General features: G+C 37.4%; 1 protein-coding gene across 7 annotated transcripts in view; it reads right to left on the reverse strand.

The window, feature by feature from the left end:
• The window catches only part of PLEKHH2 (pleckstrin homology, MyTH4 and FERM domain containing H2), a 110615-nt gene that overhangs the window by 61618 nt on the left and 25538 nt on the right, over window positions 1-23459 (reverse strand). For all 7 annotated transcript variants that reach the window (XM_067007669.1, XM_067007671.1, XM_067007672.1 and 4 more), the window contains 6 exons: window positions 16442-16504; window positions 8613-8762; window positions 7397-7480; window positions 6707-6788; window positions 3202-3387; window positions 541-1487 (listed from right to left, as the gene is read on the reverse strand). In XM_067007669.1, the coding sequence (XP_066863770.1) occupies window positions 541-1487; window positions 3202-3387; window positions 6707-6788; window positions 7397-7480; window positions 8613-8762; window positions 16442-16504 (1512 nt within the window). The remainder of the gene's footprint in view (window positions 1-540; window positions 1488-3201; window positions 3388-6706; window positions 6789-7396; window positions 7481-8612; window positions 8763-16441; window positions 16505-23459) is intronic.

The following is a 23459-nucleotide window of genomic DNA, read 5'->3' on the forward strand; positions in this document are numbered from 1 at the left end:
CCCTTCTTCCCCACCCCAATGTTTCCTTCCATGTGGAGGGAGCTCCAAAAATTGAACATTCCTGATCTCTAGCCAGTGATTCCTAGAAGGAGAAACCGGACATGCAAAGCCCGGCACCTTCCCATCTCCCTTTTATTGAGAAGTACCTGTGTGCAGGAAATAACCATTTGTTCTTTCTCTAGACTGTAAGCTTTAGAGGAGCTGGGCCTCACTGGACGCAGCCTGTGGTGGCTGGTCAAGTGCTACCTGGGCGTGGGTGAATAAATCTAGCTTTTTCCCAGGTGCAGTACTGGCTCCTTTGCCCACCAATTCTCTAAAATCTGTTTTATCAGTAATAAAGGTAACATTTTGATCTTCCTTTGTCTTACCCTTCTCTTACTTCTCGACTGGTGTGGGGGAAAGAGAAGGGGAAATTGAATTCTAAAAACTGGGAATTGTCAGAACAAAGCCGGACTGGAAAAGAAAGAAGTAGAATAAAACCTGAAAATGAACGTTGAGCAAAAACGAGTGTGTGTGCGTTGCACACAACACATAATTTACCCAAGAGGGAAACCGGTGCAGGGGAGGAGTTGGAGGTTTGCCACAGGCCGCCTTCTTTGCTGAGTTGCAGGTTTCCTGGTCGTCTGAACACGGGGACTCCAGAGAGTCGTAGGAAAATAATCCATCATCACTAGTGTCCATAGTCTCTAAAATTTCTGTACTGTCGCCATCAACTAGATCAAGATCTGTTTCCTGAGGTCTCAGTGGCCGGATCATGCTTATAGCATTTCTGTTTGTACCAAACATCCTGTCGGAACTTAACTGTGGCTGGCTTAGGTGTCTTTTGGCTAGAGCTACACTTAAGCCGAAAACATTAGGAACCCTTAATTTGGGAAGTGGCAGGTTTGAGGGGGGCACTAGTTCTGTGCCTTTTCCAGGGAGTGAGTTAGGATGCTTTGGACTCAAAGCTGGGGTCAGAATAGGGCTTGGGGTGTTGGCTTCACTCGATGAAGATGAATAATCCAGTCTCTGAGACTGAAATTTTTTATTCAGTTCGTCTGAGGAGCTATCATGCTCCTTTTTACTTGATTCGGAATTTCCCTTTCCAAGAGGACTCCACTGTGCCTCCTGTTGCCAAGAATACAGCTTCTTGTGTTCTGGTCTCTTTATGCCAAAAGTCTCTTCTTCAAATATAGAACTGCTGTCATCAGAGGCTGTCAGATACGTCTCACTGCCCATTCTGCTACACTGGACCCCCTCCTCTGATGTGTGGCTGGAAAGGGTGGACGTGTACCTGGACTTGGATCTTCCTTTGCTCCCATCGTCCTCATCGGAACTCCAGTCACTCCCAGGAGCCCCAGAATTCTGGGATATGCCACCATCCGTCACAAAGCTTGTCCTTGTTTTCTGATTCTGCCCTGAGACACAAGGCACGTGATGCAATGTTCTCTGACCTCGGTTGTTTTCTTGAATTTGGTTATCAACAGACTTTTCTGGTATTTCCATTTCTAGAAAAGCATACATTATATTGGCATGCTGCTTTTAACCATACAATCTTTCTGTATGTTTAGCTTTATATAACTACATTGTACAAACTGGAATTTCCATATGAGTCAAGTTAATTTACATTATCCTTTTTTTAGTCATATGCCTTTTTTAAACCCAAGTTTGAAAACTACAAGCTTTCTATAAAACACTGAGCCCTTACACTTCAATAGAATAATATCAAATGAAACTGCTTTTTACAAAGAAACATGAAGGAAAAAAAAAACTGACAGTAGTCTAGGGCGAGATAATACAAGAAGCAAAATGAAAAATAGGGCAACACTGACTATCAAAGAAAGCAGCCACTAAAAAAATGAACACCATTAATTATATTTTAGAAGCAAATAAAATGACGACCCTCTTTCTACTAAACTTCAAAATTATCATAAGTAAATTGAAACATAATAAATATAAAGCTATAGTTAAAAAAAAAACTTTGCTCCCAAGCTTCACTACATGAAATATGCAAAACCGTAAGGAAAACATACACAGAGAAAAGCTTTACTCACTCTACTTTTGGTTTAATCATAACTACAAAATATGTCTTTACAATAAAAAATAACAGTCTTTAAAAATATCTTTAGATATGGCTTATTTTTGTTTTTAACATAATTAATAGAACAAATCATTGACTTTATGAACAGTGAACTAAAAATTTATATTGAAGATACAAAAGAAACTTTGAAAACATGAAAACATATATAGGACCTTCATACTTAAGGATACAGAGGCTGAACAAATAAACTCCACAATTTGGTATTGGGCAGTTTGTTAAATTTGCAAATGAGCAAGAACTGCAGTACAGGCAACCTCAGCTGTACTGAGCTATACTCAACTATTAGAAAGTGGGAAAAAAACTAAAATGACTTCTCAAAAAAGAAAAAAAATCCATGTAATGGCATGAAAACAAGTACCAAAGGAGCCTTGTGAATGGAAAAACATTATGTAGTTTTCAGAGTTTCATAACCAAGCATAGAGACAGTTCTTAGGGCTATAATTTTTCTCCTTTGGAGGAAGGAAGCAGGAACTGAAAATAGAGAAGATACAAGTCCAAGTCTTTCTAAAATATTTGGGAGAAGTCATACTAGTCGTGGCAAAGCAGCAACCACAAAATTAAGCAAAATTTAGAGGGGCTTTAAGACTAAAGGAAGGGTAGAAATCTGCACACAGGTCCAAAGTTTATTCATCTGGCAAACACTTTCCTCTTTGAGGCAATAAAGGGAAAATCAAAGCAGTTACTAAATTGTCACCTGGTGCTCTTTTTCTTTATAAGTTTGCTGTGTCACATTTAATTTCATATTGAATATTAGATAATCTTTTTATATTTTAAATAAATAATGAATAGAAAGTACATACTTCTAAAACTCAGTTAAAACAAGTAGGTATGACTGTACATTTAAAAATTTTAAATATTACTGCTACCTATTGCAGGAAAAAGTATCAAGAAGGGAAAACCAGTTTTTCCTATAAATCACTGGCAGAGAGTCTCAAAAAACACACAAGGTAACTAGATACACAGAGTTAAATGCTGTTTTTCTCTTTAGAAATAGTCTCATAAAACATCAAGTTGTCAGGAAAAAAAATAAGGAAAATGAAGCTATCTTTGCATTAATCTTAGCAAATGATATTTCCTTTTTAAAAAAAATGTCAAAGTAAATTCCTCTAGTCCATAAATACCTTCTATGTCTTTTCCTTCAGTGAACTCAGGTTCTTTAGATGATATCTTGCTCGTTTCCTCAGATTTTACAACTTGAGGAGGACTCCTTGCTCGGGATAAAAAGCACCCAAAGGTCAGACTGCTCAGACGCTGGCCTTCTGTGAGCTTTGGTGTGGAGACAGTAGACAACTTCTTTCCTTGAACCTCTGCAAGATCATTAATCAAAATGAAGATCTGAATTTTTTATAATGGTTTGTTAAACAGAGAACCAAAGCATATAAAAATGTGGACAAATCACTCCTTGTACAAGAAAAAAGCCTGAAGTTCATCTTTATTTATGTATAGGAACAATGACCCCTCAATGTCTAGCATCACACACCAGTGTTTAAAATCTGTTTATATATTTTGAATGCGCAAACTATTTTTTAACTGCAAAGAGAAACATTTCTAATCCCTTTGAAAGTAGTTAGTTTTCAAACAAACAAACCAAAATCCAGATATAAACAACTAGGAAGTTATAGCTTCTTGCAATGTCAGCTATTGGTAAATACCAATCAAGTACTGGTAAAATTTGATTGTTTGGTATTGCTACTAATAGTGAGAAAAAAGGGACTGAGGTCTTGGTTGCCAAGACAAACCAGGAAAATTTAGATGATCACTGGGGCAAATATCACATGATCACTGGAATAACTTTTGCTTATCTTAGTTTTTAGTGTGCTTCTCATAAGAAAGCAGATGAAGGGACTTGGTCTATGGTGACCACAACATGGAGAGCCTTAATCACTTCCTTAGGGAACAAAAAGGGGAGGGGGCAGTCTCTAGACTGAGAATTTAGACAGCTAGGTGAGTGATTAATCAAGCACTTAATCATGGGTTTAATTCATCTTCTAGGACTTGTAACATTGCTGCTTGTAAGATCAAAAGCATGGAGATCTCAGTGATAGTAAGAAAAGTTTCCAAAGAAATTAAATTCTCAACTCTGGGAGAGCACCAAAGGGTTAAGTTAAATAGCAACTGATAATTGAGTATAGAAAAATACCTTTATATACTATATAGTGTACTCCTTCAGATGTATCTTTTAATATTTTCATGTTGCCATCGCTCACAGAACTAATTCATGATATTTTAGTAATCACATATATACATATATATTTTAAAAGTACTATATTATATCTACATATGTTGTATCTTTTCTTCTCCAGTAAAGCCTAGGTTCCAAGGATCAATAATCCTTAGTCTCCAAGACTAAAAGGCTGCCAGTGAAGACTAGAATTGCAAGTTAAGAATATCAGGGAGGGCTTCCCTGGTGGCGCAGTGGTTGAGAGTCTGCCTGCCGATGCAAGGGACGCGGGTTCGTGCCCCGGTCCGGGAAGATCCCACATGCTGCAGAGCGGCTGGGCCCATGAGCCATGGCCGCTGAGCCTGCGCGTCTGGAGTCTGTGCTCCGCAACGGGAGAGGCCACAGCAGTGAGAGGCCCGCATACAGCAAAAAAAAAAAAAAAAAAAAAAAAAAGACTATCAGGGAAACAGTATTTGGTGAAAGGGCTTAGTACATCCAGTCTATTTCAAAGAGGGTGAACACCACAAAGACCTAAAACTTTAATTATAAACATGGAATTCCAGATCAACTATAGGAACATCTATTTTTTTCATCATATAGGTAGAGGAAATGTGTGATATAAGAAATAGATTTTGGTCTTCATTCATGGTTCCTGGCACACAGCTCCTAAAACCCTTGGAATGTCCTAAGAGTGATAAAAGTGTCTTTTGTTTTCATAACAAGCCCTTTTAAACACATTTGAGTATGTATTAATGAGGTGATTTCTGGAAAGCCCCTAGATGGCCTCAGGATGGGGCCTGGTTGCCAGGGGAACCAACCAAATCATAAGAGGGTTGGAAATTTCAGCCTCACCCTCTACCCCCTACCTCTGACTTCAGGTGAGGAAGAAAGGGGCTGGAGGTTGAATTAATCACCAATGGCCAATTATTTCATCAATCATGCATGCCTACATAGTGAAACCTCCATAAAAACTCAAAAGGATGGGGTTCAGGATGCTCCAAGTTGGTGAACATGTGGAGGTGCTGGGAAGGCGGTATACTTAGTGAGAGCCTGGAAGCTCTGTGCCCCTTCTCCCGTATCTTGCCCTATGCACATCTTCCATCTGGCTGTTCCTGAGTTACATCCTTTGTAATAAACCAGTAATCTAGGAAGTGAACTGTCTGACTGAGTTCTGTGAGCCTCTCTAGCAAATTATTGAACCCAAGGAAGGGATCTTGGGAACCTTGGATTTATAGTCTGTTGGACAGAAGCAGGGATGCCACCCTGTACCTGTGACTCTGTCTGAAGTGTGTGTGTTCAGTGCCTGCTCGGAGGTGCAGGTGGGTCGTTTTGTGGGGGTGAGGGATCTGGTGCTATCCAAGTAGATAAGTCAGAATTGAGTTAAATTTATAGGATAACCAGTTGGTGTCTGTTGAGAATTGGAGAATTGCTTGGTGTGGGAAAAACTTCCACACATCTCATGTCAGAAATATTAAGAGAGGGAAAACAGGAGTTTTTTCCTTTACAAAATGACAGCAATAGGTACTAACATGCAGTAGGCAAAGTGCTTTCACATGTCCTATAATCAACAACCCACCATGAAACCAGTAAGACACTATTACAGTCACCATTTTACTGATGTAAAAAAAAAAATTGGAGATATAAACACAGCTATTAAATTGTAGGGCATTAAAGTTGACTTCAAAGTCCAGGTTCTTTCTACCATGCCAGTATTTTTCCAATGCATTCTACGAAACCCCATGGCTTTATGGAAATGTTGCAGAGGATGCAAGAAATGAAAGAAGAGTCATGGGTGAGACCAAGTCTGCAGAACTCTGGACCCATCACCCAGTACAGGTTTTTTACCTATTTTATCTCTTGAGATTCTATAGGAAAAAAAAATTGTTTAAAAAGGGTTCTGCTGCTAAATAAAAGTTTAAAAAGCACTATACTAGGCCATGTGTCTAATAAGCACAGGCTATCCATACACCCTGTTGACTTACCTCCTCTTCAGCTCAATGTGCACTTGAGTGGCTATCATACGAATAGCATATTAAGTGAATCTCTATCATTAACTCTACCACCCATCCTTTGGCTTTAAAGTTAAAAAGAAAGAAAATAGCCCTAAGCATTAGAAAATGCAAAGAGTTTACTCGCATTATAAAATTCTGCTCAAAATATTTAGGTTGTAAGAATTTCAATCACCATTGAGCACAATTCTACAAAATGAAAATAGAAAATAACAAGACTGATTTTTTTTTAAAGTAAACATACCTGAAATTAAACGTTCAAATTACTCCCTTTGGGTTATTCACTACTGTCTAGCTGTGCTAATATGGACATGTGGCTATTTAAATTTAAATGAATTCAAATTAGATAAAATGTAAAATTCAGTTCCTTAGTTGTGCAAGTCATATTTCAAGCACTCAGTAGTAAAATTCTAGCAAATAAATCCAACTAGGCTATATTAGTCAAAGTGCACATACCTTGTAATTTTGACTGTATTGTTCTTATCTCTTCGGTTTGGTTTTGGTTGATCAAACGAAGATTTTGATTCTCCAATTCCAGCTAAAAGAACATAATGGTTTTCTTTTATACAGGGATAACATTCCTAAAATGTACTAGTGAATTATAACGTTTAGAAAATGTTAATATCTAATTAAACACAAGCAAAATATAAAAGAAATAAGTAAATATCAGATGAATTTATCAGCACAGATTGTCAGCCTAGATAATTATGGCTTTAATATTTGTTTCCAGAGCTAAAAGTTTTAAATGTTTTTCACCCCTATGCCTTTTCCACTGTAAAGTTATTTTAAACCAAATTATTTTGGCATTTAATCTGCCATATAAACTAAATAATGTGTACTTCTCAGATACTGAATATGTTAATTTTATGAGATATGCATATATATTCTCTAATTATTTAAAGTTAACTAATTAGAACTAGTCAACTAATTAGAATGAGGCTACTTAACACTGATTACCATGGTTCTATCAATATTTTTAATTTTAAAATTACATTAGTCATTAAAGTGAAAGCTACCTATCTCACATTTGCCAAAAGCCAGCAGAACCACCAACTGATCAGAATTTTGTTTCATTCAGATATTCTGATGACTTATCTATTCAAAAGAAGTAAAAGGTAAAGAAAAGATAAATACGGCAATAAATACCTCATTCAACTTAACTGTTACCCATTCTTTGATCTTAGCTGCTTTCTCTTCTATTATTTTAGCTTCTTGAATCCTTATTTGTTTCTGAAATAACATTAGCAGTTTGTTTAGTTCAAACAGAAGCTCACTGGTCTGGAAACGTTACAGTCATAGATATAAAAGGCAAGTCCACTTAAAACCTGTTTCCAAGTTAAGACGTCTGCCTTTAAATTACCAAACATAGGAAAAAATAAGAATGGCTTAATAAAATATTATTATTTTTTATTATTATACTAAAATAATAAAAGTGTTCATAAATATTTCTAGCTTTAACATCATCTATTCACTTTCTCTGAAAGATCATATACCAATATCAATCCACTGAATTTATCAACAAAATAAACAATTTCTGGAAATAGTCTAGGTTTAGAACAGTGGAAGAGAGTTCAACCAGGTTTGAGAGGGGAGAATCAGAATCTCCTCTGGACAACGGCTTATTTTCCCCTCAAGTGCTAGTTTTAGAAGGTCCAGAAAAAATAGAGATTGAGAAATTCTAGCTCACATCCACCAACCTTTAAATCTGGTTATGGTCACAAAACTACTGAGAGTGTGACTATCATATAAATCCTAGTGGGTGGAGGCTGAAAGTCACTGACCTAAAGGAACACTGACGCCAGAGAAATGAAAAAAATGATTAAACATTTAACAGTTCTATAGTGGTCATATTTAAATGACACTAAATGATCTTTTAAGTAAATAACCCTAGTGCAATTATTTTCCTAAAAATTTTTAAAAAATAAACTAAATACTATACTAGATCTCAATGAAGTGGTTTAAAAACCGTATACACATTTCTAAGCAGAAGGATTAGAGTCAAATCAAACACATGTTTAAAATTTAACCTTCCATAAACATTTCCAACACCCTAACAATCTAAAGCAAAAATTTATTGGAAACATTTTACAGACATAAATACCTGCTGATAACCAAGTGTTTCCAACTTAAGGAGTATTTGTCACATCCAAAAAGTGGTAGGTACTGCCTTGGAATCACCCCGGATTTAAAGTGAATGTATTTAACTTGCACCTTTCACCAGTAATGTGATGTAATCCTAGGGGGTCACCAAGTAAGATTTCTGATCAAAATTTAGAAATTTTGACTCTCTTTTTAATCTTTGTGATTATGCATAAATGAATGCACATATTTAGGACTCTTTGATGATCAAATTCTTCCTAACCTGCTCCTCAAGTTGCAGTTCCAAGTTTTGAATGATGTCATCTTTTTCCTGTATTAGGGTTTCCAGATCTTGACACTTTTTATACAACCTCGTCTCTGATTCACTGGTTTGAATATTAGCTGCTTTTAATTTTTCTTCCATAACTTGTACCTGAATTCAGAGGATAAAATATTAAAACTATGCATGTACTTAATTTATCATAGTATTAAATTCAGAATTTTACTGTAACATTAAACTCCTAAAATGTATCATCATAAAAGGAAAACACTGAACAGCAAGTTTTAATGTATTTAACAATTATAAAGTCTAAAGACTATTTTGCTAAGTGATGTTTCCCCTGAGGTGCATGAGGGTACATGAAAGATTCTCAGAATATTGCTATCATGTAAAGAAATGTACATGTTAACTAGATAAATGATAATATGCAAAGTATTTCATGTGAGCATAGAATTAGAAAGCTTCCAGCTCTCATTTTTTCATACTTAAAAAAAAAAGTAAGAATATCAAGTAAAGATGTTGAGTGGTAAGATAAGACTCAGACTGGATGATCTAGTATAATAACACATCTTGGGAAAAAAAACTGAACTTATCTGAAAAAGGTACACATATACAACAGAAAGCAAAAGTAAAACAAAAGAACCTTAAAGGGACTTCCTTGGTGGTGCAGTGATTAAGAATCTGCCTTTCAATGCAGGGGATGCTGGTTCAATCCCTGGTCGGGGAACTAAGATCCCACATGCCGTGGGGCAACTGAGCCTGCATGCTGCAACTACTGAGCCCGCACGCTCTGGAGCCCATGTGCCACAAATAGAGAGGCCACGCACTGCAACTACTGAGCCCATGTGCTCTGGAGCCTGCACGCCACACCTAGAGAGAAGCCCACGCTCCACAATGAAGAACCCACGCGCCGCAGGGAAGATCCCGTGTGTCACAACTAAGACCTGCAACCAAATAAATAAATAAATATTAAAAACAAACCAAAAAAGAACCTTAAAACCCCAATGATGAAATCATAGAGAGTAAAAAAGTATGACAGTCAAGATATAGGTAGGAGAGTACATTCCGTGAGGGTTTATTGATTCAATACTTTAACAAATATTCAATGAACACCTGCCAGGTGCCAGGTCTATACCAGGTCCTGGGAAGACATCAGTGAATAAAGCAGACCCCCAAATCTCTACCTGCATAGAAATTACATTCTAGTGGGTAAGAGAGATTACAAATATAATAATGACTAAAAATCACACAGTTTGTTACAGATGGCAATAAGGGTAACGGGAAAAATAAAGCAAGATAAAATAGATCGCTGTACGGCTAGGGGTTGTGGTGCCTCAATTTTAATATCTAAGATATACTGGCTCTGCTTGGATCTTCTGCAAAACACATTTGGGCATATGAAATCTTTGAAGAGATATGTGTGATGTTAATGTTAGTAAGAAAGAAAATAAAGTACTGGGCATTGTATACAATATTAAAACTTTTATTCTGTATACTCCAAATAGGTAAGAATGTAATTTTAGTAATGTTTTAGATTATAGCAGGCAAAGAAGAAAAATATGTAAAGGCATTTGAGAAATTAAAGATGATAGTTAAGATGAAAAGTCTTATAAAACATCTCTGAAAACTCAAAATGAACTTACTTAAAGCTCAAAAATACTTGATTAATGAGGGTTCCTAGAAGGAGGGTGTTAAGGTTAGTTTGGTTTTGTTTTTTAACCATGAATACGAAGTTTCATCTGTGGGTTCACTGTATAAATGTAAATTCAACTCAAATGCCGAAACTGTCCTATTTAAATACCACCCACATAGCTTTCATAGCTGGAAGCTATGAAAATAAAAGTAGATCTAAAAGATAAGAGAAAAAATATATTCGACTATCCAAATGATAATTTTAAGTTATTTTAAGATTTAGATTTTTTAACATAATATAGCAGGCTTTCTGCAGGAACTTCAGACCAAGAGGTCAAGGACAAAGGCCTATATCAGAGATGCTGTCATGAAAAAAGCCAGAGCAGGACAGAGAGCTGGACAGTAAATACCAAAGGTCAGTCTTAAAATGGTACAGCCAGTTCCATGAAGGGTATTCTGTAGCTGTGGAAGCAGGGAAAGAAGAGCAGAGACCAAGTGCAAAATGGTAGTCCTCCACCAAGGAGGGAGTAATAAATCATAATACTCCAGAAAGACAAAATTAATAAAAATAAATATTACCGGACCTACATCTACAGTCTCCTTTTATTAAATTGGAGCAAGCCACCCTATGGACATTGGGCTACCACATAAAACTGTCCTATTATTGCTTAGAAAAGGCCTATGGCCCTGGAAAACTATTCTTCCAGGACCTTCTTCTTCCCTGAAAAACACATTCAACTTGAAAGGTGTTCTCATTTTACAAATGAATGCTAGAGTCAGAGCTCCTTGACTGCACCTTTGCCTTGTGCAACTGTTTCATTCGACTATTACTTTTAGATAAACAACTTTCCTGGGCAAGAAAAATATTGACAAAAGTGGCAACATCTCTGCTGGAGAGAGATCACAAAGCAGTTACAGGCAACCTTCTTCCAGCTGGCCCTGTTAGGACCAAGTTCCACAGGATTCACCAGCCTTCCTTGGCAATTAGTATGAATAAGAAATCTGCAGAAAAGTTAAGAGGCCTACAGAAAAACTAAGCAGCCTTTAAAAATATCTTACCACAAGTACACAGAAAATAGGTCAGATCTTTTACCATTTATTTAATTTGAATTATATAATTTTAACTACTTGGAGACTGGCCAGTAACACACACCTATGAATTCAAATTAGCTGTTGAATAAACTCTTGCAATTACCAATATGTGGATATCATCCAGTGAGGAATGTTTTGTACTTTCAGGCTACCTTTCTCCTTTACTTCCAGGAGAGACTCTGGTTGTATCTACCTACCCCCTCAGCACACTCCTCAGCTATTTTCCAAAAGTCTTGTTGATTCTGAGCTTTTGTGCAGTGAAGGGTTAATTCAGCAGACTTGGGGTGCTCAAACCCTGTACATTCCAAAGAAAGAACTAGCCTTTGACTGTCTCCTGGGAAATAACCTCTGAGCTCCTGGAATATTCTGCCTGATAAGACTGTCTTTATATAGCTGATATACTGGGCCACACCAGATAGTTTATGCTAACAGTGTGACTTATACTGAATACCTTTTTTGTTTACTTACCTGGGTCATGGGCCACACTGTATCAAGTTTGACCTCCGGAGGGGTTGGAAGTTGAGTAACTAATGTGGGTTATGCATGCATTTCGTGCTTACAAGACTGACCCCTCCCCATCCTGCCCACCAATAAAAATCCTGGACACCTAGGCTCGGATGAACAACCTGGTTGGCAATACTTCATATGTGTTGTCCCACATCACTGATGGGAGAATCAAGTGCATTCCTGTGCAATTCCACTGTGAGAGGACAACTGGAAGCTCGTATCTGGTGTCTCCTGGACTCTGCCCTATGTGCATTTTTCCTTTGCTGATGTTAATCTGTATGCTTTCACTGTAATAAACCATAACCATGAGTATAACAGCTTTTCAGGATTTCATGAGTCTTTCTGGTGAATCATCAAACCTGAGGGTAGTCTTGGGGACCCTGACACAACTCCCAATGCTATTTTCCATTTTCTTGTCTATCCTGGAGAAAGCAGTAACTGCAAATATTTTCCCCATTGTAACTATCCATATCAATATTTCCTTCTTCCCATTTCTAACTTCATCCCTCCCTCCCCCACTAAAGGTAATTAAGATGTGACTATATTTTTGAGTGGGGGGTGTAAGTTTCTATTCCTGTATAAGTATCGCAAAGACATGACAAAGATACTTAATCATTCCAAAATACAATGACAAAATTGTTAGGAGTATTTTGAATCCCAGACCATTTTCCAGTTAATTAAAATTTATTGAAAATTAATTAATCATTCTAATCATATTTTAAACACAGTTATTTAGGCATAGTGCTCTAAAATTTATGCAGTAAGGCCAGGCCCATTCTCACTGAAGGTGAAAGGGAACATCATAAAGTAGGTTTCCATGTAATGAAGCAAATCATTACACGGTCTTGGATGTTAGGATGACTGAGTAGTTATCATTTATTAAGAACCAAATATAACTTGGATACTAAGAATCAACTTTATAAAAGGCAGATGACCCCACATATTAGAATGGTCAGAAGGAAATTTAAATCCAACTCCTACCAAGCCTGAATCAAATACACACAAGTGACTGAGTCCAGAAGGACAGAATTGAAAAGACAAACTTCTACTGGGGAAATAATCTGCCCCTCTTTGGTTTGCATAAATTAGTATATTAGATTATATTATATACCTAACTAATCAGATACATGAAAAGGAATCCTGTTTATCAGTGTCTCCCAAATGTGCTATTTGCTGCTTTTCTGCCTCACAAGAGTTCTCATAAGTAGTACTGGGTTGATCTGCACATACTGCTTTCAAAATTTGTGAACAATAACAATAAAGATGTACTACAGCATCAAGTAAAAAGACTGCCAAGATTTCTCTGGAAGAATGTTTAATTCTTTTTTCTATCAGCAACTTATTTAGTGATCATGCAAGTGATGCCCACACAAAATAAGGAGAAAAATGTACAAAGCTAAAGTGTAGAGTTGAGCTGTTTCAGCTGACTATTGCTTTTAGTGGTGAAATATTCTTTCTAGGTTAGTATAAATACAGTTTAAGTCTTAGGATATGGCTCAATGACAAAGGATAAATTATGAATTTAAGCAACATGAACAGCAGATAGGCCATAGTCCCATGGAAACTGTTAAAGACAGTGAAGGATTCAGTTACTCTAAGTTAATAATATTTACTTAGTCTTGCAAAGGCAAAAAAAAAAAAGTAATATAGTCAGTGCATTAGAATTCATCTGCTCTGTTTATATTTCTTGTTAACTTTTAGATTCATTATGAAATATTTAAGAAAAAATTCTTCTGAAGCATAACAAAAATAGGTACTGTATAAATTTAAAGTGTTATGACAAAAAGAAGTATCTACAGATTATAAAGAAACTCTGGGAGATCTTCAATTCTCACTCTTTTTGGGGGGGGTGTTGATTTAAGGCAGTATATCTAAAATAACAAATCATTGTATAATTTTGCTTAAAAATGTGGCACATAGAATTAAATAACTTTACATTTGATATCCTCAAGGGAAAACTTCAAATAAGATATTCTTCCTGTTTACTTATTGAGATCAGTGGTTGGGCCCTGATGGCTACAGACTGCCATGGTTTGCTTCCCTTGAACTGAGAATGGGGATTCCTTTTTTCTTTCAAGATCCAGTGAACCAAAGGGGTAAAAAAAATGAAAATCACAAATAAAAAAATTCTTCATTTAGTTTAATTTTCAGAGCTAAATAAATTTGCTGCATATATGAATTTACACTTTTAACTTAAGCCAAAACAAAACCATCTTCAATTTCCTTCTTTTTTTTTCCTATAATACAAGCAGTTAAAGGAGAAAAAGGGAAGAGAAGGGAAGGGAAAAGAAAGCTAGGAAAGAATAGACAGAGAGACATATGGAGACAGCCATGGGTACAGAGATAAAGAGAGATGTCACCAGGAAAGGCCAAAGTCAGAAAGGGAAAGACAGGGAATGAGACATGAAAGTCAGAGAGGTCGACAAAATGACAAACGTATGCTGCAAAAGGCTGAAGGCTGAACAGGGACGCACATATACAGCCCACCACAGAAAAAGACATTTGGTACAGAGTGACAGAGAGTGATATAAACACAAGAGTCTTTCTTTTAGAATGTAAGTGACCTTTAATGACTTTACTGTTAATTATTGGCTTTTTATAGATATATGTAATTACTATTTGGTCCCATCAACTAAAGAATATAAAATACTAAAAAACAAGCAAATCATACATCCTTACCATTACTACTAGTACTTGTATCAAAATCTACATTTGAGGTTTTAAAAAATTATTGGTAATTTTTCGGTGGGGTGATGGTACTGTAGCTATGATTTTTAAGTCTTCATTTTTAGATGAGTTGCTGAAATACTCTTGGGTGGAATGATATAATATCTGGGACTTTTTTCAAAATAACATAGTGTGGGGGTAGGGAAGAAGTGGGTGGAGGTATATACTAGCTGTGCATCAACTAACTGCTGAAGGTGATGACGGGGCTTCATTATATTATGTTCTCTACTCTTGTAGTGGTTGAAATTTTGCATAATAAAGTTTTAAGATTGTATCTTCAAGTATAATTATTTTAAGAAAATTAAGGATTAGGTTAAATTGGGTTAACTTAGTCAAGCCACTAAAACAATCTACTGTGTAAAATTAAATCTTTTAGATGAAAACAAGATTTGGTAATACTCAAACTGAAGGAAGAAACATGACAAACTTAGAGCAAGTATGAGAAATTGAATATACACTCCTTGGAAGAAATAATTTTGTATTTAAGACTTCTGAAACTCTTGACTTGACTGAATCTGACAGAGATCTTTTCATAAAATGTGAAATTATCAATTTAGGCTCCTTAGACAAACTTTAAGGCTGGTGGGCTCATCCAAACCGCTCATTTTACTGTTGGCAAGGCCCAGAAAGGGTTAAGTGATTTATCAAAAGATTTTTTTTTTAGGGCTTCCCTGGTGGTGCAGTGGTTGAGAATCTGCCTGCTAATGCAGGGGACACGGGTTCGAGCCCTGGTCTGGGAGGATCCCACAGGCCGCAGAGCAACTAGGCCCGTGAGCCACAACTACTGAGCCTGTGCATCTGGAGCCTGTGCTCTGCAAAAAGAGAGGCCGCGATAGTGAAAGGCCCGCGCACCGCGATGAAGAGTGGCCCCCGCTTGCCACAACTAGAGAAAGCCCTCGCACAGAAACGAAGACCCAACACAGCAAAAATTAATTAATTAATTAATTAATTCCTACCCCCAACATCTTCTTTAAAAAAAAAAAAAAAAAGATTATTTTTTAAAGTAAAAGTAGTACCAAAATCAAAAACTAGAAAGTATGAAGATACAGAAGAAAAAAACCAATCATCCATAATTCCACAAACACAAATTTCAGGATGTTTCCTAACAGCTTTTTTTTTTTTTTTTTAATTGGTACGCAGGCCTCTTATTGTTATGGCCTCTCCTGTTGCGGAGCACCCGCTCCGGACGCACAGGCTCAGCGGCCATGGCTCACGGGCCCAGCCGCTCCGCGGCATGTGGAATCTTCCCAGACCAGGGCATGAACCCATGTCCCCTGCATCGGCAGGCGGACTCTCAACCACTGCGCCACCAGGGAAGCCCCACAGCTTTTTTTTAAACTCTTAGATTTGACTTTTTCCCCCCATATCTATTAACATGTTAAATATAAAAATCTGTATATATTTTTCCTAATATAATTAAGCATTTTCCATATTTGCATATATTCTTTGTAATAGTTATTTTTAATGGTTGTTTAATATTTCATGGAATAGATTCAGTTCTCTAATTCATTCTCCTATAAAATGGCATTCATATTATTTCCAACTCTTTATTACTATAAATAAAGCTGCCATGAACATATTTATACATAAAAAGTCATTATGGTTAGGCATAACCATAACCATAAAAGTCATATTTGATTTTTTTCATAAGTAAGATAAAACTACTGAATAGGAGCATTTTTGTCCTTTTGAAAATTTATTAAGGGGCAAAACAAAGTTAGATTCTCCATTTTCTCTATGGAACCAGCTCATGAACAGGAAAAATGATAAAATGAGGAGGACAGCTGAAGACTATTTTCAGGATTGTTTTGGGCAAAACAATGTTTATATTGGTAGAGGAAGAAAACAATTTTTTAACTAAAACTATACCCTACCTCCTGAAAAGCTTTTTCTGCTTGACGTTCAGCATCAATAACTTGTCTCTCAAGCTGCTGCATCTGAAAAGTGAGAAAAGATATAAAAAATAGAAAAATTCATATTTCCCTTTTGGAATTATTTAAGAACATTTAAAGTACTTCAGTGAGTATGAATTGCATACAATTTAGCACATTAAAAGCTCTTTCAGGGCATATTTAAAAATGGATCAAACAAAATACCAAAGGTTTGATACTTTTTTTTTTTTTTTGCAGTGTGTGGCCCTCTCACTGTTATGGCCTCTCCCATTACAGAGCACGGGCTCCGGACGCGCAGGCTCAGCAGCCATGGCTCACAGGCCCAGCCACTCCATGGCATGTGGGATCTTCCTGGACCGGGGCATGAATCCGTGTCCCCTGCATCGGCAGGCGGACTCTCAACCACTGCGCCACCAGGGAAGCACTGATACTTTTAATACAATGTAATATATACTGCGTATTCATCAAAAGAATTTTCTTCATTGGACTATATGTTAGAAATCACTGGTTAACACATATTAAGAACAATAAATTAAATCTAAGAGAATAGTAAGACCTCAAATGTCATATTTGATTTGTTGATCAAAAATAGACATTTCTCCAAAGAAGATATACAGATTGCCAACAAACACATGAAAGAATGCTCAACATCATTAATCATTAGAGAAATGCAAATCAAAACTACAATGAGATATCATCTCACACCAGTCAGAATGGCCATCATCAAAAAATCTACAAACAATAAATGCTGGAGAGGGTGTGGAAAAAGTGGAACCCTCTTGCACTGTTGGTGGGAATGTAAATTGATACAGCCACTATGGAGAACAGTACGGAGGTTCCTTAAAAAACTAAAAATACAACTACCATACGACCCAACAATCCCACTACTGGGCATATACCCTGAGAAAACCATAATTCAAAAAGAGTCATGTACCACAATGTTCATTGCAGTTCTATTTACAATAGCCAGGACATGGAAGTAACCTAAGTGCCCATCGACAGACGAATGGATAAAGAAGATGTGGCACATATATATACAATGGAATATTACTCAGCCATAAAAAGAAATGAAATTGAGTTATCTGTAGTGAGGTGGATAGACCTAGAGTCTGTCATACAGAGTAAAGTAAGTCAGAAAGAGAGGGCTCCCCTGGTGGCACAGCGGTTGAGAGTCCTCCTGCCGATGCAGGGGACACGGGTTCGTGCCCCGGTCCGGGAAGATCCCACATGCCGTGGAGCGGCTAGGCCCGTGAGCCATGGCCACTGAGCCCGCGCGTCCGGAGCCTGTGCTCCGCAACGGGAGAGGCCACAACAGTGAGAGGCCCGCGTACCGCAAAATAAATAAATAAACAAATAATAAAATAAAATAAAACAAACAAATGGGACCTAAGTAAACTTAAAAGCTTCTGCACAGCAAAGGAAACCATAAACAAAATGAAAAGACAACCCACAGAATGGGAAAAAATATTTGCAAAGGAAGCAACTGACAAGGAATTAATCTCCAAAATATACAAACAGCTCATGCAGCTCTATGTCAAAAAAACGAACAACACGATCAAAAAATGGGCAGAAGATCTAAATAGAGATTTCTCCAAAGAAGACATACAGATGGCCAAAAAGCACATGAAAAGATGCTCAACATCACTCATCATCAGAGAAATGCGAATCAAAACTACAATGAGGTATCACCTCACACAGGTCATAATGGCCACCATCATAAAGTCTACAAACAATAAATGCTGGAGAGGGTGTGGAGAAAAGGGAACCCTCTTGCACTGTTGGTGGGAATGTAAATTGATACAGCCACTATGGAGAACAATATGGAGGTTCCTTAAAAAACGAAAAATAGAATTATCATATGACCCAGCAATCCCACTACTGGGCATATACCCAGAGAAAACCATAATTCAAAAACACACATGCATGCCAGTGTTCACTGCAGCACTATTTACAATAGCCAGGTCATGGAAGCAACCTAAATGCCCATCGACAGACGAATGGATAGAGAAGATGTGGTACATATATACAATGGAATATTACTCAGCCATGAAAAGAAATGAAATTGAGTTATTTGTAGTGAGGTGGACGGACTTAGAGTCTGTCATACAGAGTGAAGTACATCAGAAAGAGAAAAACAAAAAAAAAGTCTCAAATTCCACTACTTATAAGCTGTGTAATGATGGGTAAGACACTTACCTTCCTGAGTCTGCATTCCTTACCTGTAAAGTGAGATAACACTTATCTCATACTATTTATGTGACAATTAAACAGGAAAGTGTCCAGCATAGTACCTAATACTTAATGGGTGTTCAATGAATATTTATACAGAAAAATTTAAAGCTGTGTATTTCTACCACATGTATTACTTTTATGAATAACTTTAAGTTAACAAGGTTTAGTTGAAAATGAACTAACTATAGATTTAAGACACTGGGTTCTAGTTCTAATTCTACTATTTACCAACAATTTGGCATTGGGCTCTAAAATTCTTCTTAATTCCCTATTAAAATAGGGATAATATAACCTATTCTACCTACCTGACAGGAAGTTATGAGGATAAAAAACAAAAAAAATGTAAAAGTGATGTGAAAGAGCTGTTGGTGTTTCATTAATTAGCAATACGTGGTAGCAGTTGTGGTGTTATAATTTGAATGATAAAAATAAAAGCCATGAATGTCCCCAAACAGGGGATTGTCTAAATATTTAAAGAGATATCATATATTAATTAAAAATATACATACATGGATTAAATAATATATTGAGGCTTTGCTTCAACATAACATAGGAGTAGAGAAGTAGGTCAGGGTATAGGTGAAACAGGATTGGTCCTGAGTTAATAACCATTAAAGCTGGGTGATGTGTACCTGGGGCCCATTATAATATTCTGCTCACTTTTGTATGTTTGAAAACTTCTTTAATAAAAAGTTTTTAAAAATATGTAAATGACATACTGAAAGATACATGTAAGTGAAATGTAGTATGATTAAATAATATATGTAAATACATGTTAGTTAAGAGGTCATTAGTGACTTTTGTGAGTTCAGCTGTAATGTGAGGAAGCAAGGACACAAGTTGGAATGCCAGAGTCTGAGTGAATTAAATGACTGATTAGGGTTAGACAGCCACCCGAAATGGCCACCATCAATTCCTTTCCTCCCTGTAAGTACATGTCACTTCTCTCACTGAGAGGTGAGGTCTCCTGTCCCTTCTCTTGACTCTGCGATGGTTTTGTGACCTGCCTTAACACAGAGAATGCAGTGGAAGTGACATCGTGCCATTTTGGGTCTAACCTTTAAAACATATTTATACTTATATTTTTTATGAAACCACATTTATATATATTACAAATTAAAAGTCTGCTGCTGTTGCAAAGCCATGGCAGACTAAGGAGTTGTTGAGGGCTAAATTATTCTCCAAGATGAAAGATTTCCTTCAGTTGTATTAATATTTCTACCCAAAATGTGATTCCATCACACCCTATCCCAACGTATCCCCACACTACCTCAGGCTTTCAAAGTAGGCAGTTTCATGATTATGTTGGAAAAACCACTAGTTCTCTTTAGGAAAGATGGGGCAATTGAAGTCTTTCTGGTTGCCTGACAGTCTCCCATTTTATGGCTTATACTGGACTTACACATTTAACATCTTCTAGCATCTTCAATGCTAAATAATAACCTAAATTCCAGGAGCTTGACTGAAAGCTTAAATTGAAGGTGCTGTTTTTTAAGTTCTAGAAAATGCTCATTGTCTAAAGAGTGCTCTCTAAAGAAAAATCAGTGCTGGCCACCCTAACAGTTTCAGCAGTTCCTGTTTTGATGCTCAGCTCTCCATTGCTATTGGTTTCCATCCTTTCCTCACCAATCCCCTACCACAATGCCACCTTATATAGAGATTTTTTTTTTTGTAATTATCACCAACTCCCTAATGTTTCCTTGATACATTCGGTTTCAAGTTTTATTGTTACAATATAAAGTATATTTGCTGGCCTTTTTTTAAAAAAAAGAGTTAAGGACAATCACTTAAAAGAACAGAAATTCAGTCCATAGCTTCCAAAGCATCAGAGAGGAAAAAAAGCATGGGAACAGGGACATAATGAAAACTTCATCAATATGATATATAGAAATAATACATTTATTGTGATTTCAGATACATTTAAAGAGGCCATATGTTAGGTGATAAAATCAGTCTTAATAAATTTAAGAGGATTGAAATCACATCAAGCATCTTTTCTGACCACAATAATATGAAAACAGAAATTGATTACATGAAAACTGAAAAAATTCAGAAATATGTGGAGATTAAACAACATGCTACTGAAAACCAAATGGGCCAAAGAAAAAAATCAAAAGAGAAATAAAAAAAATACCTGGAGTAAATGAAAATGGACATGTAACATACCAAAATCCATGGGATGCCACAAAAGCAATTCTACGAGGAATGTTCACAGCAATAAATGTCTACTTCAAGAAATAAGAAAAGTCTCAAATAAACAATCTACATACACCTCAAGGAACTAGAAAAAGAGGAACAAAGTCCAAAGTTAATAAAAGGAAAGAAATAACAAAGATTAGAGGAGAAATAAATTGGAGACTAAAAAGATAGTAGAAAAGATCAATACAGCTAAGAGTTGATTCTTTGAAAAGATAAAGAAAACTGACAAACCTATAGCTAGACTCACCAAGAAAACAAGAGAGAGGACTCAAATAAATAAAATCAGAAATGAAAGAGGAGATATTACCACTGATACCACAGAAATACAAAGAATCATAAGAGACTACTACAAAAAATTACATGCCAAAGAACAGCAACCTAGAAGAAATGGATAAATTTGTAGAAACATACAGTCTACAAAAATTGAATTATGATGAAAAAGAAAATCTGAACAGATGGATTACTAGTAAGGAGACTGAATCAGTAATCAAAACTCTCCCAACAAACAAAAGTCCAGGACCAGATGGCTTCACTGGTGAATTCTACCAAGGATTCAAAGAATTAATACCAATCCTTCTCAAACTCTTAAAAAACAGAAGAGGAGGGCTTCACTGGTGGTGCAGTGGCTGAGAGTCGGCCTGCCCATGCAGGGGATATGGGTTCATGCCCCGGTCTGAGAGGATCCCACATGCCGCGGAGCAGCTGGGCCCATGGCCCATGGCCCATGGCCGCTGAGCCTGCGCATCCAGAGCCTGTGCTCCGCAATGGGAGAGACCACAATGGTGAGAGGCCCGCGTACCGCAAAAAAAAAAAAAAAAAACCAGAAGAGGAAGGAACTCTTCCAAACTCATTTTGCAAGGGCAGCATTATCCTGATACCAAAACCAAACGATGATGTCACAAGAAAAGAAAATTATAGGCCAATGTCCCTGACGAACACAGATACAAAAATCCTCAGCAAAATAGTAACAAACCAAATTCAACAATACATTAAAAGGATCATACACTACGATCAAGTGGGATTTATTCTAGGGATGCATGGATGATTCAACATCCACAAATCAGTCCATGTGATACACCACATCAATAAAATGAAAGATAAAAATCATATGATCATGGGACTTCCCTGATGGCACAGTGGTTGGGAGTCTGCCTGCCAATGTGGGGGACAAAGTGTTCGAGTGCTGGTCCGGGAAGATCCCACATGCCGCGGAACAACTAAGCCCGTGTGCCATAACTACTGAGCCTGCACTCTAGACCCACGAGCCACAACTACTGAGCCCATGCGCCACAACTGCTGAAGCCCACGCACCTGAAGCCCATGCTCCACAACAGGAGAAGCCACCGCAGTGAAGAGTACGCGCACCACAACGAGGAGTGGCCCCCGCTTGCTGCATCTAGAAAAAGCCTGCATGCAGCAACGAAGACCCAACGCAGCCAAAAATAAATAAATAAAAATGAGGGCTTCCCTGGTGGCGCAGTGGTTGAGAATCTGCCTGCCAATGCAGGGGACACGGGTTCGTGCCCCGGTCTGGGAAGATCCCACATGCCACGGAGCAGCTGGGCCCGTGAGCCATGGCCACTGAGCCTGTGCTTCCGGAGCCTGCGCTCTGCAACGGGAGAGGCCACAACAGTGTGAGGCCCGCATACCAAAAAAAAAAAAAAAAAAAAAAAGATTAATAAAAAAGTTAATATATATATATAACCCAGTAATTTCCAAAATATACACAGCTCATACAATTCAATATAAAAAAAAAAAAAGAACAACCCAATCAAAAAATGGGCAGAGACCTAAACAGATATTTCTCCAAGGGAGACATACAGATGGCCAACAGGCACATGAAAAGATGCTCAACACTGCTAATTATTAGATAAATGCACATCAAAACCACAATGAGTTATCACCAGTCAGAACGGCTATCATCAAAAACCCTACAAATAAATGCTGGAGAGGGTGTAGAGAAAAGGGAACCCTCCTCCACTGTTCGTGGGAATGTAAATTGGTGTAACCACTATGGAAAACAGTATGGAGGTTCCTTAAAAAACTAAAAATATGGGCTCCCCTGGTGGTGCAGTGGTTGAGGGTCCACCTGCTGATGCAGGGGACGCGGGTTCGTGCCCCGGTCCAGGAGGATCCCATGTGCCACGGAGCGGCTGGGCCCATGGGCCATGGCCACTGGGCCTGCACGTCCGGAGCCTGTGCTCCGCAGTGGGAGGGGCCACAGCAGTGAGAAGCCGCATACCGGAAAAAAAAAAAAACTAAAAATAGAGCTACCATATGATCCAGCAATCCCACTCCTGGACATATATCTGGAAAAGATGAAAACTCTAATCTGAAAAGATACATGTACCCCAATGATCACTGGAGCACTATTTACAATAGCCAAGATATGGAAGCAACCTAAGTGTTCATCAACAGATGAATGGATAAAGAAGATGTGTGGTGTGTGTGTGTGTGTGTGTGTGTGTGTGTATACACACACACACACACACACACACACACATATATATATAGGAACATTACTCAGCCATAAAAAAAGAATGAAATATTGCCATTTGCAGCAATATGG

The sequence above is a fragment of the Kogia breviceps genome, chromosome 11 (assembly GCF_026419965.1).
Source record: "Kogia breviceps isolate mKogBre1 chromosome 11, mKogBre1 haplotype 1, whole genome shotgun sequence".
Classification (NCBI taxonomy): Eukaryota; Metazoa; Chordata; class Mammalia; order Artiodactyla; family Physeteridae; genus Kogia; species Kogia breviceps.